A 14,345-nucleotide genomic window follows, 5' to 3' on the forward strand; every position below is an offset into this window, starting at 1 on the left:
CATACAAGTTCAAGTATTTTCCAAGATCTTGAGCCAAATTAAAATTAAGTATGTTATGCCTCCAAATTGGAAGAGAGAATTTATTATAATTCTTTTGAAGCTGTGGGAAAAACATAGACAACTGCAGGATTATTTTTAATACCAAAAGGAATTTGAAATATTTTTTGTCGCTGTGCTATGGAAACTGCCATTGATAATGAGAGGATATCTGACTACAGTAAAATGTGCATTTAGGGTTGAGTAAGATGTGCTTCAGAGTTGGGTAAATTGTCATTGTTTATTAAGATCATCATGGCCTAAAAGCAATATAGCTGAAAAGACCCATTCCATCAGCTTGATAAAAATCCAAGGCCAAAACATTAATGTTTGAAGTGTTAACTCAAACCCTTACTGAATCAGATTAAGACTAGTCCAGATATGCATTTTGGGATGCCTTTTGTGTTGCTCTTAGAATTACCCCATCTGAAAGAACTGTCCAAAAGCCATGCAGGGGAAGAACTAAAGGGTTTGACCACAATCTGGGTCCTTGTGCTGTGTCTGTAAAGTGACAGTCACCTTACTCACCGCTCATGTGTGAAAGATAGGGAAGGTCTCACGTCTGTAATTGCAGCTCCTCAGGACGTCCAGATTAGGAAGATTATGGCTTGAAGCAAACCTGGTAAAACAAAATTGAAAAACTCCATTCCAACAGAAAAGCTGTGTAAGCTAGCTTGCACCAGCCACAACAGGAAGCATCATCAGGGACTGTGCTCTAGGCCAGCGTAGGCAAAAAGTGAGGTCCTATCTCAAAAATGAGTAAAAAGGGCTCAATTGGATCAATTGGCAGAGCACCTGCCTAGCAAGAAAAAGGCCTTGCATTCAAACCCCAGTACCACCAAAATAACAGCAACAACCACAGAAGATGAGAAAGAAATCCCAGTGCACATTCACCTGGTCTGGCCCATCTTAGCATACAAAGCACTCTTCTAAGGATCAGTGCTTCTCCTCAGGCGTCTTTAGCCCAGGGGCTTTCCTGATGGTATCTCTTGAAAGTACTTCTGGCACACTCAAGCACTCTGCAGAGAGGTTGAGTAAGAAAAGCCTTCCAGCCTCAGCCACATACTCTTCTGGCTCACATGCTCCTTGATGCCATCAGAGCAACTGTGCTTCTCTTTGGATGAGTGACCACTCAGTGCTCAGTCTGGCTTTTCCTTTCAGCACACTTTAGTGAAAAAACCTGGTGAACCCATCTTGCCCTGGGTTTGTAGCTGGCTGTGAGTGAGCTGTGTCCAGAGACTGTCTCCATAGCCTCTCAGCTGTGAATTCATACTTCCTAGCTTTGTCACTGTTTTGAAGTGATTGGGAAGGGAAAGCCTCATAGCTTCAATCACATGTCTTAAGCCACATGAAAGGAGTGGCTTTTTTTGAAGTCAAAAATTATATTAAGTGAAGTAAGCCAGGACCAGAGAAGCATAGGTCCCATGGTTTCCCTTATTTGCAATAACTAGTATATGTCTGAGTCAAGCAGAAAAGGTCAGATAAATTGATGTTAGGGGAATGAACCCCAAGATAAGTATTCAAATGTTTTTTTTCTTTCATGCAATTGTTTCTAACATATTTATAAGATGATTTCTCTGTTGCTTTGTATGTCCCTTCCCCATGGTATAACCCCTGCTTTCACTGTATTTGATGTTGGTATAATTTGTGGAGGGGAAGGGGAAAAACAAATCATTTAACTAGGGATACAGGTGGACCCATTGCAACAATGAGATGTACAAGTCATTATGTCCAAAAACGAACTTTACAACTTTGGTCGGGGGGGGGGATCGGGTGGGGGGAAGTAGGGGGAGTATGGGATGAGAAGGGGAAACAAAGAGGAGGCAACAATGCTTGATAAGAAATGAACTGGTTAGATGAATGGATCAAGAAAATGTGGTATATATACACAATGGAATACTATGCCTCCATCAGAAAGAATGGCATTGCCCCATTTGTTAGGAAATGGAAAGTAAGCCAGGCCCAAAGAAACATAGGCCCCATGGTCTCCCTTATTTGCAACATCTAGTATATGTATAAGTCAAGCGGAAAAGGTCAGATAATGTGATGTCAGGAAAATGAACCCTTAGACATGTATTTTAATGTTTTTTCTTTCATGCATGTGTTTCTAACGCATTTATAAGACTATCTCTTTGTTGCTTTGTATGTCCCTCCCCCACAATATAACCCCTGCTTTCACTATATTTGATGTCAGTATAACTTGTGGAGGAGAGGGGGAAAAAACAGTTGTTTAAGGATACAGGTGGACCTGATGCAACAACGAGAAGTATAAGTTGTCATGTCCAAAACGAGCTTTACAACGTCGGTCGGGGGGGGGGAAGGGGGGGAGGAGAAGGGTTGGGATTGGGGGGGAGGGGGGAGGCTGGGAAGGGATGTGAAGGGTAAACCAAAGGAGGAGGCTGCAATGCTTGGTAAGAAATGTATGCATTATCCTGCCCATGTAATTGTAACCCCTCTGTACAGTATGTTCACAAATAAAAAATAAATTAATTAATTTAAAAAAAAGAAAAAAAGAGAAATGAACTCGTTATCTTGCCCATGTAATTGAAACTCCTCTGTATAGTATTTTCACAATTAAAAAAAAGATACAGTTATGATTATAGTAACAAAAGAATAACAAACACTAGGTGCCAAGCAAAAGAAACTTAATGTCATGTGATAATCTCTACTCTTCCTCTTTATTTGATGAAAAAAATAATTTGTGCCAAAATAAAAGCATAATACAAGGAAAAGTAGAAGTGACAGAGATATGCAGTGATTTCAGAGAGGATGAAATAAATGTTCCGACTCCAAACCCACTCAGAAGAAGTCACCTGACTAAAATTCTGGTAAGGAACTTCTGCTACAAGGTTAAATATAAATAGTATAGGTCTAGGAATAAACACTGTGAATGGCTGGGGTTAAATATCACTTCTTACTTTAGGGAATAGGAACTACATCAAAATTCTGTAGAACACTATTTTCTCTTTTGCCATACATATGCTGTATGATAACACTTATAGGAATGGTGGGAAGGGAAAATATTGACCAGAAGGCAGGCAATACTGGGTACCAGTGGCTCACACCTGTAATCCTAGCTACTCAGAAGGCTAAGATCTGAGGGGATCACAATTCGAAGCCATCCTGGGCAGAACAGTCCCTGTGAGATTCTCATCTCCAATTAACTACTTAAAAACTGAAAATGAAGCTATGGCTCAAAGTGGTAGAGCACCAGCCTTTAGGGTTACAGGTGGACACATTACAACAATGAGATGTACAAGATGTTATGTTGAAAAAACAACTTTACAACTTCGGTGTGGTGTGGGGGTGAGGGGGATGGAGAGGGGAAGGGATGGGAAGGGGAACCAAAGGAGGAGGCTACAATGCTTGATAAGAAATGTACTCACTATCTTGCCCATGTAATTGTAACCCCTCTGTATGGGATTTTCACAATGAAAAAAAAAAGCACTCAAAAAAAAAAAAGAATAGTTCTGCTGGGTGCTGGTGGCTCACACTTTTAATCCTAGCTACTCAGGAGGCTGAGATCTAAGGATCACAGTTCAAAGCTAGATTAGGCAGAACACTCATGCATGAGACTCTTATTTCCAATCTGTCAACAAAAATCCAGAAGTGGAGCTGTGGCTCAAGTCAGAGTATTAGCCTCAAGGGAAAAAACTGAGAGTATCTAAGCCCTGAGCTCAAGCCTCAGTACCAGCACCAAAAGAAAAAAAAAGAAAGAATGGAACTGTGATCCCTCCTTCTTACAGTGGATATCTGCTGGTCTCACAGGCCATAGCCACAGTGAACGCTCAGATACTTTTCACTGTCACAGAGAATCTGTGTAGTCTCGTAAACTACCCTACTCAGTAAAGAGCATCTCACAAAAGGCAGTGCTTTCAGGTTAAGCAGAAGAGTCTTGCCCAAGCACAGATCTGGGCATCAGTGAGACATAACAAAGCTGAGTTTATGTTGCACAATGAAATGTCCTTCACTTGTGCTAATGGTATTTACACTGCAATTACCCAGAACCATAGCTTGAAAAAGTGAAATAGATGCACAGTGTCTATTTTGCAAGCTGGAGAACTTTCCCCTGTGATCCTCTCTGTCATGGGAAATGACAACGTTTGTGTAGTACTAAATCACATCTGTAAGGCATTTTGCAACCTGAAGATGGAATGTTCTGAGCAAGGTGACAGATGAGACCCCCTGCTGACACACCCTTCCCATTCTCAGCTTCACAAGTGGAAAAACTCTCCTACAGTTTCCCAAGTAAAAACCAGGCTTCCTCTTCTCCCTTGAGGCTCTATCCATCACCTCCAGGAAAATGACTACAAAATCCATACCCAGAGCCAGGATCTCCCTCTGAAACTCTGAATCCAATTCTTATCTGCTAGACAGCTGCACCTTCCTGGCCTGCTATCATCTCAAGCTCATATCTTATACATAAAACTTATTATCTGGTCTCTTAAATTGGTACCTCTGGATTTTCTTTTCAAGAATCAAGGCTATCTATGATTTCTCATGCTCTTTCCCCTCTCATCTAATTAGTGTAAATGAAAGACAGTATATTCAGCAAGCATCTAATGAGTACTTGTCTGTATAGCACCATGATTTCTAGTGGGAAGAATGAAAACTTGAATCCAATACTCAGATTCAGGAAGGGGAGACAAAGCCATGTTGTTATACAGAAAGGAAGGATAAAGCCATGAAACAAAAAACAGAAACAGTGTTGGGTGGGAAGTTTTGGGGAGGTAATGCATTTTGGGTGAAAGGAGATTAAAAGTACTGAATGCCCACTTTTGCCATCACCCTGGTACCATTTCCCAGAACTCATGTTAACAGAAAGATTTGAGACCAAGCAGTTAATTTGGGAGGGGGAGGACTGGCATATAGACAGGACATGGGGGATGGAAATCAAGAGCTCCAGTGTGGATAATCTGTAATCAGTGGCTCATGCTGTAATTCTAGCTACTCAAGAGACTGAGATGTCAGGATTGTGGTTTGAAGCCAGCAGGACCAGGAAAGTTGGGAGATTCTGTGTCTAATTAACCACCAAAAAGCCAGAAGAGGAGCTGTGGCTAACGTGGTAGCATGATAGTTTTGAGCAAAAAAGCCCAGAGACAATGTCCAGGTCCAGAGTTCAAGCCCCAGCACTCTGGGTTTGCAGGCTGCTGTGATTGTGGCTTGAGAAGGCTTCTAACCCAAATCTTCTGGATTTCAGGTCCTGAGAGCTGAGAGACTCTGAGTGGGACTTTGACAGCCCCTGCTACACACCTAATCTGACTAAAGTTCTGTCAACATAGAGAAGCCCCCTACCTTTTCATGATGGTACTTATCCTTGTTAGGCAAGTGTTCTACTGAACCATGATTCCAACCCTAAAAGGTTGCTTTAATTTAGCTTACTTTAAATTGAGCCTCAGGTAGCCTCTGCAACTTGTACAATGATGGTGAGTTGGTTTTGTAGTAAATAGGATTGAACTCCTGCTTCAATGATGTCTCTACATCACACATGGCTGGAGGCCAGAGAAGGCTACCTGGAGGAAGAGGTCTTGGAGCAGACCATGCATGCATGTGGCTATCTTGAGCAGTGCAGATTGGAAATACTGATACTGGGTTGAGGGTGTGGTTTTGTGGTTGGACACTTGCCTAGCATTCTGGAATAGATCCCCAGCATGAGGAAAAAAGGCTGGTGTCAGCCATGCTCAGAGTTATGAGTATCCTGGACCCATCTCTCCTCTGGGTGTTAAAGTAGGTAGGCTTCCTGAATACTCACCATGCTCCTCAGCCATCACTTGGATGATTGCTTTGTTTGGCTTTTCCCCCTTTCTCCTGGAACATGGTAGTTCCTAGGGCTCTGACCTGAAGCAAGCTTTCCTCTTTTATCCAGGGAGAAAAGTGTCTGCTTTCCAAGACCTTCTACTGACTGTACACTAATTTTTCCAAGTTTTTATCTCTGGTCTTATTCATGAGTTCTAGGAACTGGGTAGAAATAAAATAGTCCTTGGACTCCCCCCTCTAGATTCAAATTGGATTTCTGATGCCTAAGAGAAGTATTTGGAGGACAGTATTCTCACTCTTTCTGGAGAGAGAGGGGGAGAGAGGAAGAAAGAGAAGGAGGATCCTTTCCCCTCCTTCTTTGCTTCAGCTGGGACCCCAGCTAATTGGATGGGCAGTCCACTGACTTGTAAGCCAATCTCCTCTGGAAATACTCCCACGGTCACACCCAAAAATAATGCCTTACCACTTCTCTAGGTGTTCCTTGATCCATTATATTGACACTTAAATTAACCATCCTACCTAGCAATAACAAGACAAATATTCTTTTCCAACATATTACTCAATCTCAGTTATTTCAAAGGCCTACATTGCTAAGGAGTTGGAATGCTTTCATCTTCCCATCTGCAGAAGATTCAGCTCTGGTTCAAAGAACTGATGTCACTTGTCTGAGTCAGCTCCCATGGGATCCTGTAGAGCATTCAAGACAAACTCTACCCTCTACACCACACTGTCGGCCCAGCCCTCTGCCTCTGCTCTGACCCAGTCTGCCTCCAGGGTACAGTACCCTCAGGGACTGCATGTTACATGAATGAATGAATGGAGATCCACAAGGCTCATTTGGATGCTTTTCCACTATGAAGGCCGAGGGATCATTACTGGTGTTTAGCACGGCATCAGTTGTTTCACATTTAGTACCTTTATTGGTCTCTGATAATAAATAACATGCATTAATTAGAGTTCTCAGTGCAAACAGCAAATACGGACTTTGGCTGATTTAACGAAAAAGGAACCCATTAAATGGAACAGGGAAACAGGCAAGCAGTGACTGCTATAGCCTAGATTCATTACCACGACCTTGTTTGGGGCTGGTCTGGAGAGGAGATTCTCTATCTCAAGTTGTCCAGGGCTGCTTTGCCACCAGATGGGCTCCAGGCTGTGGGCTTGTCAGCTGCTAGCTGCCTGCTCCATGATGGCTGGAGTTCATGGACTGCATCTGCCTCTGTTGCTACCTCTCAGAGTACTAGTGATGTAGTTGTTTTAGTTGGCTAAGCCCACATCTCGTTTTTATATCTCTACTGGAAAAATAAATACCTGCCTATCACCAAGCAGAGAATCTTTCAAATCTAGGAAGGAGTTCAAGTTTTGGACAGCCAAAAACCTGACATGCAGCCACCTCATCCTGTTTCCTCTGAGCCTTCTCCTTTCTGGATAGGTGGTTTATTTTCCTCCATCCTAATTTCATCGACAAGGTCCCCAGATCCCTCACTACTCTGTCATTAATTTTTGGTGCCTAGAATTGGAGTGATCTTACAAATGAAGTCTGACAAGCCTGAGATTCAATGGGATCATTTCTTCCATATCCCAACCTCTTACTTTCCTCTAAGGCATCTGAGGGTTTCATGACTTTTTCTAGACAACCATGCTACAATGATGACTCATGTTGGCTCATATTGTGCTGTGGTTGACTAAATTCCCCAGATCTCTTCATTTGAATGGATGTTAAGCCAGGTTTTCCATCATTTACTTACATAATTGACTTACTGAACATGTGCAAATTTAATGGAGTAACATAAAACTGTTATTTGTAATACTTTAGCTATTTGATTCACACCCTTAAATTACCTTACACAACATACTCAGAGACTTCAGTCAGAAATTAAAAACTAGTGGTCTTTAGCCCAAGTTGGTCACACATTTATTTGGTTTGGCAAATATGTGGTGTGGGTTTTCTTTTTTCTTTTTTTGAGGGGAGGAAGTTAGTTGGTTGTTCATTGTTGAGAGCTTATATAAAAACTGGGCTTGTTTTTGAAAGGTAGGAAGATGTAATACTTGGGCACCATTTCATCAGGACTGAGTGATTGGCTATAGCTGAGTGTCGATATTCTCTTTAGAAGGTCCAGATACTTTGCCACAGTAGCCATGTAGTATTAAATTATATGTCCTTCTCAGGGTATGTATGTTTTGTTTTTCAGTCTGTGTGCACCGTGGAAGTTTGGCTAAGGTAGAGGCTGATAGGAAAGATGGAAGCAATAGAAACTCAAGCTAAGAGGGATACATCAGTCTTGCATTTCTTCTTGGTTTTGATTGTGCATAACAATGAAGGAGCTAGGGATATGGTCTCCAGTTCTTGGCATGGTTATCTGTGTACTGACTGTCTAATATGCCACTTCCTCTGGAAGTGAGTCCTCAGAGAGCTGCCAGATTTTATAAGATCTTGTCTTATAGACGCAGAGGACAACTACTGGTCCAAGCTAGCTAGGTGATAGGATTATAAAACTGGTAGCTGTGATGGCATCAGGTGAGCCTCTTATCAGTAGTTAATGTTGGTGGATGCAATGCTCATGGAGCTCTGATCACGTTTTCTGTTTTGTGAGTTGGAAGCAGAGGCATCTGATGCCAGTTTAGGAAAGAGTGAGTCATCTTGTGAAGATGAGAAGAGCAAGACTCACTGGGGATTTTTTAGTAATCTGGCCCAACTGTTAGCCGACAGTCCTGTGAGATGCTTCTTAGTCTGCTCCCTTTAAGGTATTTTTAAAGTTGGTTTCTGTTGCTTGCAACTGAAAGTACCCAGGGCATGTCAATATGGGCAACTCCTGCTCTCTGTCAGCCTTCCCTGGGCCTAAAGAAGTCACCTCTAATGCTCTTCCTTATCCTTGAGCACTCATTATCCACTCTTGGAGTAAGCATTCCTGAAGAAGGTACTGAGAGCAAAAGGTGGCCCATGTACTTCTGTGCACTGTTGGGGGTGTTTCTTTCCTTCAGCCTTGAAGGAAGCCAGGCAACTCAAGGATTGTCTTCTATCTCTCATACCATGGCTAGAGCTGATGTGAATATGGAATACGCGGTTGGGAGATATCTAGGTTGGGAAAGCTGCCTGCTACCACCAGGATAAAAATTTCCAAGGACTTGTAGCCTGACAGCTTGCATTCAGATCAATAGTGATAAGACTGAGGCATTCTTTGTGTGTGTGTGTGTGTGTGTGTGTGTGTGTGCGTGCGCGCGTGCCAGTTGTGGGGCTTGAACTCAGGGATTTATGGTTATCTTTGTCCTTTCCCATCCAAGGTTGGTGCTCTACCACTTGAGGCACACTTCTCTTCTACAACTGAGACATGCCTTCATTCAACAAATAATTATTGAGTACCTACCATATACCAGGCAGTGCCCAAGGCACTGATGATATTGCAGTATAAAAGATATGTAGATTACAGACAACTTCTATTGGTGTGGCCATTAGGGTCTGGGGATGCCAAAACTAAAATCTCGCCCCAATGGCTTCATAGCGGCGAGCCTCACTTTCATTATTTGTAAAAATGAAGTTAAACATCATTACTCACAGGATTAAATAACGCAAGGCACTTTCTTGGAATGTATAAGCACAGCCAATAGAGCTTTTCTCCCTAAAAATTAGGAAAGCGACACTTAGCTTCATCAAACGACAGGACAGTCCCTCCTCTAGGCAGGCCATCTACTCCACTTCTTATGTCAGCCCTGGTAAGAATTGGTTCTGTCAACCTCCAACCAGTCCCGGGTTTGTAGCTGGCTGGAGATGGGACCCGGAGCGGTGGGAACCCGAAGTGACCACGAGGGGGCAGCGCACGGCAGGGAATCTTTGTCACCGACCGCAGCCCATCGCCAAACTTCCCTGCTGCTCTCGGTCCTCCAACGTACTTCCGTTGCTCTGACGCTCCCAGAAGCCGGGGCGTCGGGAAGGAGAGCGCGAATCCCCCCCCCCCTCCTCTGAACCTCGCGAGGAAAATCCGGAGCGGGGCTCACCAGACCGCGCCGCAGCGGGCGCCAGGGCGCCTGTCACTGCGCCGCCTCGGGCGCGGCGCGGAGCAGGGCGCACGGCAGCACCGTGCTGGGTGCTGGTGCGCGGGCTAGGGCGGCAGCTTGGGACCCAGGACTGGGGAGAGAGCAGGCTGAGGTGAACCGGAGTCGGAGCGGCCCCAGGACGTCTTCCTCAGCCCGATCGCCTCACGGTACACCCCCCGCAGCTGTCACTCCTGCACGTCGCCTGGGGAGAGGACAGGACCGGGAGCGCTGCCGCCAGAGGCCCCCCGCACAAGCACCAGTCGTCGGGGGAGGATGCCTGGGCGTCGGCTGTGTTCCTGCGCCGCTCGCCAGCGCTGGCGAAGAAAGCAGTTGGGATAACGTCGCCCAAACTTTCCTTCGCAGCACCATTGGCAAGCAACGTCCCTCTTTGAGGCTTGAAAAGACCCCCAAGAAGAGTAGGGGCGCCCAGAGGAGAGAGGGCCTAGCAGACGCAGGAGGAGTTTCTGGGATCCCTGGAGGTGCCCCGAGGGGACAGGGCCAGTCATCGGCGTGCCCCCAGATCGCCCCTCCTTGACTGCGACCTCCCCCCGCGCGCCCCCCGCGCACGTGCTCGAGGCCCAGAACGAGGGGGCACAGTCCAGCCGAACCCGCCGGAGGCAACGACTTCGCAGGCGGGTCAGGGGGGCGGGGGCCGGAGGGGGGCGCATGGAGGAGCCGCGGGGGTGGTGCGGCTCGCCGGCAGCGCTGGGGAGCTCGCACCCCGCGCCTCGGCCTCCCCAGGGACCTGGCCGGCCGCTCCCCGCACTTCCTGTCGCGGGTCTCCCGGCGGCGGGCAGCAGCCGCTCTGAGCTCACAGCCCGCTGAACCTCGTGTGGGGCCGTCTGTCCGGCCCTCGGAGCGGGGCGGACGCCCGGCGGGACAGGTGGAGTGACAGCGGCGGGCGCCGCGCTCGGGACTGGGCGGGCTCGGCTGGCTGGCCGGAGTTGACGCACTGCTCGCAGAACTCCAGGCCTTGCCACGCAGGCCGGGCGGGTTCTCCACTTTGCACCGTGGCGGGGCCGCTCGGAGCCCCAGACTGTGAGCCCTGGTGAAGGAAGTCGTGGCGGGGACGGTCTTCATGCCCGTTGCCAGAGGCGGGCCCCTCTCCGGTGCACGGACTTAGGCAGCTGCGCGCGCGGCCGGCGCGGGCGCCTCCCCCATGCTGCTCGGAGCGTCCTGGCTGTGCGCGTCCAAGGCGGCCGCCGCTGCTGCGCAGAGCGAGGGGGACGAGGACAGGCCGGGCGAGCAGCGGCGGCGGCGGGTGGCGGCCGAGGGGACTGGCGAGGATATGGACGAGTCGTCGCTGCTGGATCTGCTGGAGTGCTCCGTGTGCCTGGAGCGTCTGGATACCACGGCCAAGGTGCTGCCATGCCAGCACACCTTCTGCCGCCGCTGCCTGGAGAGCATCGTGTGCTCTCGCCACGAGCTCCGCTGCCCCGAGTGCCGCATCCTGGTGGGCTGCGGCGTGGACGAGCTGCCCGCTAACATCCTGCTCGTGCGCCTGCTGGACGGCATCCGCCAGAGGCCCCGCGCAGGCACCAGCCCTGGTGGCAGTCCTCCCGCGCGCCCTGGCCCCAGTGCGTCCCCCGGGCTCGCCGGTGGTGGGGGCGGCGCGGCGGGCAGCGCCCCTGGATCCCCGGTCTTCCTTCCCGCCGCTTTGGGGAGCGCCACCTCCAGCCTGTGCGAATTGGCCACCAACCGGAGCATGCCTGCGGCCAAGGTAGGATTCTGTTCCAGAGCCTGGCTTCAGTGTGTGTGGGAGTGAGTGCCAGTGGGCACGTGTGTGTAGGGACAACCGCGAGGAACAGCAGAGACGAGAGGTGGACTCAACTTGGCGCACTTGGTTGTTTGGCTTTTCTTTCTCTAACTTGGTTTTTCCTCCAGGAACTCGGTGCCAGTCACTCTTCAATTCCAGTGTGCCAACTCCTGGACGTATCTCTTGACAATCTGAGTCCCCTCCCGCTCACCTTACGGTGTTGCTGTGCCAAACCCTGACCCAGGACTTCTCCTTGACACCCAATGTAGGTGCAACCTCTCCCCTACAGCTCCTCTCCCAGAATCTGCACTCAGTGGTGTGTCTGGTCCCATGGCACCCCCAAATCTGTTCAGATGTGAGTCAACACCCCCCTTTCCCTCAGAATAGATGTTTCTTCTTTCAGCTGCTTACTAACACCCCTATTTTGGTCTAGCCTTTTTAACTTTGCATCATCCTTCCAACTCGCCAGAAATAGTCCCTTTTTCCTGGATCCCCAGACTCTTCCTGTGTATGCCCTCTGCCCATTCAGAGGCAAGGTACTGCTTCATGTGTTTTCCTGGTCCTGATTGTTGCCAGGAAGACTTAGCCTCCTGCCGTATAGCCAGGGAGGAGAGGGGAGAGGATGAGTGGGACTCAGTGTGGCAGAATATAGGCAGGAAAGAGTTAACCTGGAGGTTTTCAGAACACTTGGATTCACCCCATAGCTTGGATTTGGCAGTTCTAGTCACCAAGCTTTGATTCGTGGGCTCTTAGTCAGGGCTGCATTTTCAGGGGACCATTGTTTTTTTTTTAAATTTTTATTATTATTGTTAGTGTGTGAAAATACACTGTACAGCCTTCCTTGCTTCTGTTTTTCTGGAGGCTTCAGTGACTTGTTTTCAAAATTTACTTTTTCCAAGCCATTATACATCCTTTGGCGTCTTGGGAATTTATAACTGGGGACTAGGGTAGCTCACAGGTGCTGGTTGGAGTGGGACACCAAGTACTTGAATTGTATACTGTCTTTAAATTAAAAAAAACCACACATTTAATGGTTAAAAAGGACATTGATTTACTGAATGATTTACTGAAGTTACTTGTTTTAGGAAACACAACTGGATTCCTCTACTTTTGACCATTTAAGGATTTGGTGGCACATGGTCCTTTCAATAAGTATAATCCTGAAGTGTGTTGGAAACTTCTAGCATCTGAATTGCTCAATACTGCAACACTGCCAGGGTTAGAAATGAGATGTCCATCTTGAGTTAAATGCCATGCACTGCTGAATTGGGGTTTCCTATGGATCAGCAAGAATGATCAGTCAAGGAAAGTCAAGAAGTAGTCCTACTTGGGATCACTGCTGAAGAGGAATTTTTTCCTTTGGTTTCAATTGTGATAAAAAAAAAAAAACAGCCAAATGCTCCAGTTAGAGATTTGCAAGATTTTCCTTTCTGCCCTTGCTGTTTTTGATCTAAGGTATTATAATTAAATATTTTTATTTGCAGAATAAACAGGTTAGCCCTCTCTGCTTTAATAATTATATGATTTTAGGAACTGTGCTTCTGGTGAAGTGCTGGCACCTTTTGATGGCTGTATTTACAGATGTCCTCTCAGTTGATCTTGGGGAATGGTGTTTGGTGGAGGTTGAGAGTTAACCTCTGAAATATGAAAGGCAGAGCTTTAGGGCCCTTCTGGAACTCCATGGCATTTATAGCATTCTTTAGGACTTGTCAAAGGGGTAGACATTGGTTACTTTTAGTAATGATGCATAATAACAGGGAATGGATGTTTGGTGACTAGATTTTGAGACTGGTTGGCTTTCTGTATGGGCAATATAGACTGTTTGTGACTTTGGGGCTTTTACAAACCTTAGAACCCTCCCTCCCTTCCTTCTTTTTTCCTTCCTTCTTTCCAATAGGGTTCAGACCTTCCACTTGAACCACATCTTCAGCTGCTTCTTGCATTGGTTATTTTTTAGGTAGGATCTTGCTTTATGCCTGATGGGCCTGGGTGGGCCTGGGCTGTAATCCCTATGGGTATGGGTATGACCAGCACATACCATAATACCCAGATATTTTGCTTCCCCCATAGCTGGAATAACAGGTGTGTGCTACCATGTATAGCCTTTGGTTAAGATGCAGTCCCCTGAACATTTTTTTTGCTTAGGCTTCAGTCCCTTAATCTCTGCCTACCAGGTAACTAGGTAGTGAGTCTAACACACATTTGCTTTCTTTTTGTTAGGTCAACTTGAGTGCAGGGCTTTCTGCACAGCTCATCTCAAAGGGACTAAGTTTGGGTTTTGGAAAGAATCTGAATTAAATCAAGTGCTGTATTTGATTATTTTCAGAGGAACAAATAGTGGAAGTGGAAATTGTATACCCATGTAGCATTTTACCCATGGAGTAGTCCTAGGAATCGTCTTGGTCAACTGTGGGTCCCAAAAGCTGTACCTATATTACCATTCTCGGTAATAATATTACCTGATGCATACTATTGTATCCTGATGTATACTCCAGGGATATATGTATGGTTGGAGAAGGGAAAGGGACTGAAATAGAGGTATGTGTTTATTTGCTTAAAGACTTCAGCTAAAAATTACTTCTAAATAGGCTTCTGGTATTCTACTGTCCACTGGAATTGCACTGATGCTTTCTGATCCCTGAGTGTTGCTTCATGTCAACAGATAGACATTCATTCCATCATTTAGCAAACACCAAATAGAACCTAACAGCAGAGAAATATGACAGTTCTCTATTTTCCAGATTAGAAGCTTCTTAAATCTTCT

The 14,345-nt window shown here is 46.5% G+C and overlaps 1 protein-coding gene across 2 annotated transcripts in view; it reads left to right on the forward strand.

Moving 5' to 3' along the window:
* The first annotated feature begins 10,984 nt into the window (after positions 1–10,984).
* Sh3rf3 (SH3 domain containing ring finger 3) overlaps positions 10,985–14,345 on the forward strand; it is a 368,946-nt gene continuing 365,585 nt past the window's right edge. For both annotated transcript variants that reach the window (XM_013034285.1, XM_013034284.1), the window contains exon 1: positions 10,985–11,545. In XM_013034285.1, the coding sequence (XP_012889739.1) occupies positions 10,985–11,545 (561 nt within the window). The remainder of the gene's footprint in view (positions 11,546–14,345) is intronic.

Source organism: Dipodomys ordii, unplaced genomic scaffold, assembly GCF_000151885.1.
Source record: "Dipodomys ordii isolate 6190 unplaced genomic scaffold, Dord_2.0 Scaffold186, whole genome shotgun sequence".
Classification (NCBI taxonomy): domain Eukaryota; kingdom Metazoa; phylum Chordata; class Mammalia; order Rodentia; family Heteromyidae; genus Dipodomys; species Dipodomys ordii.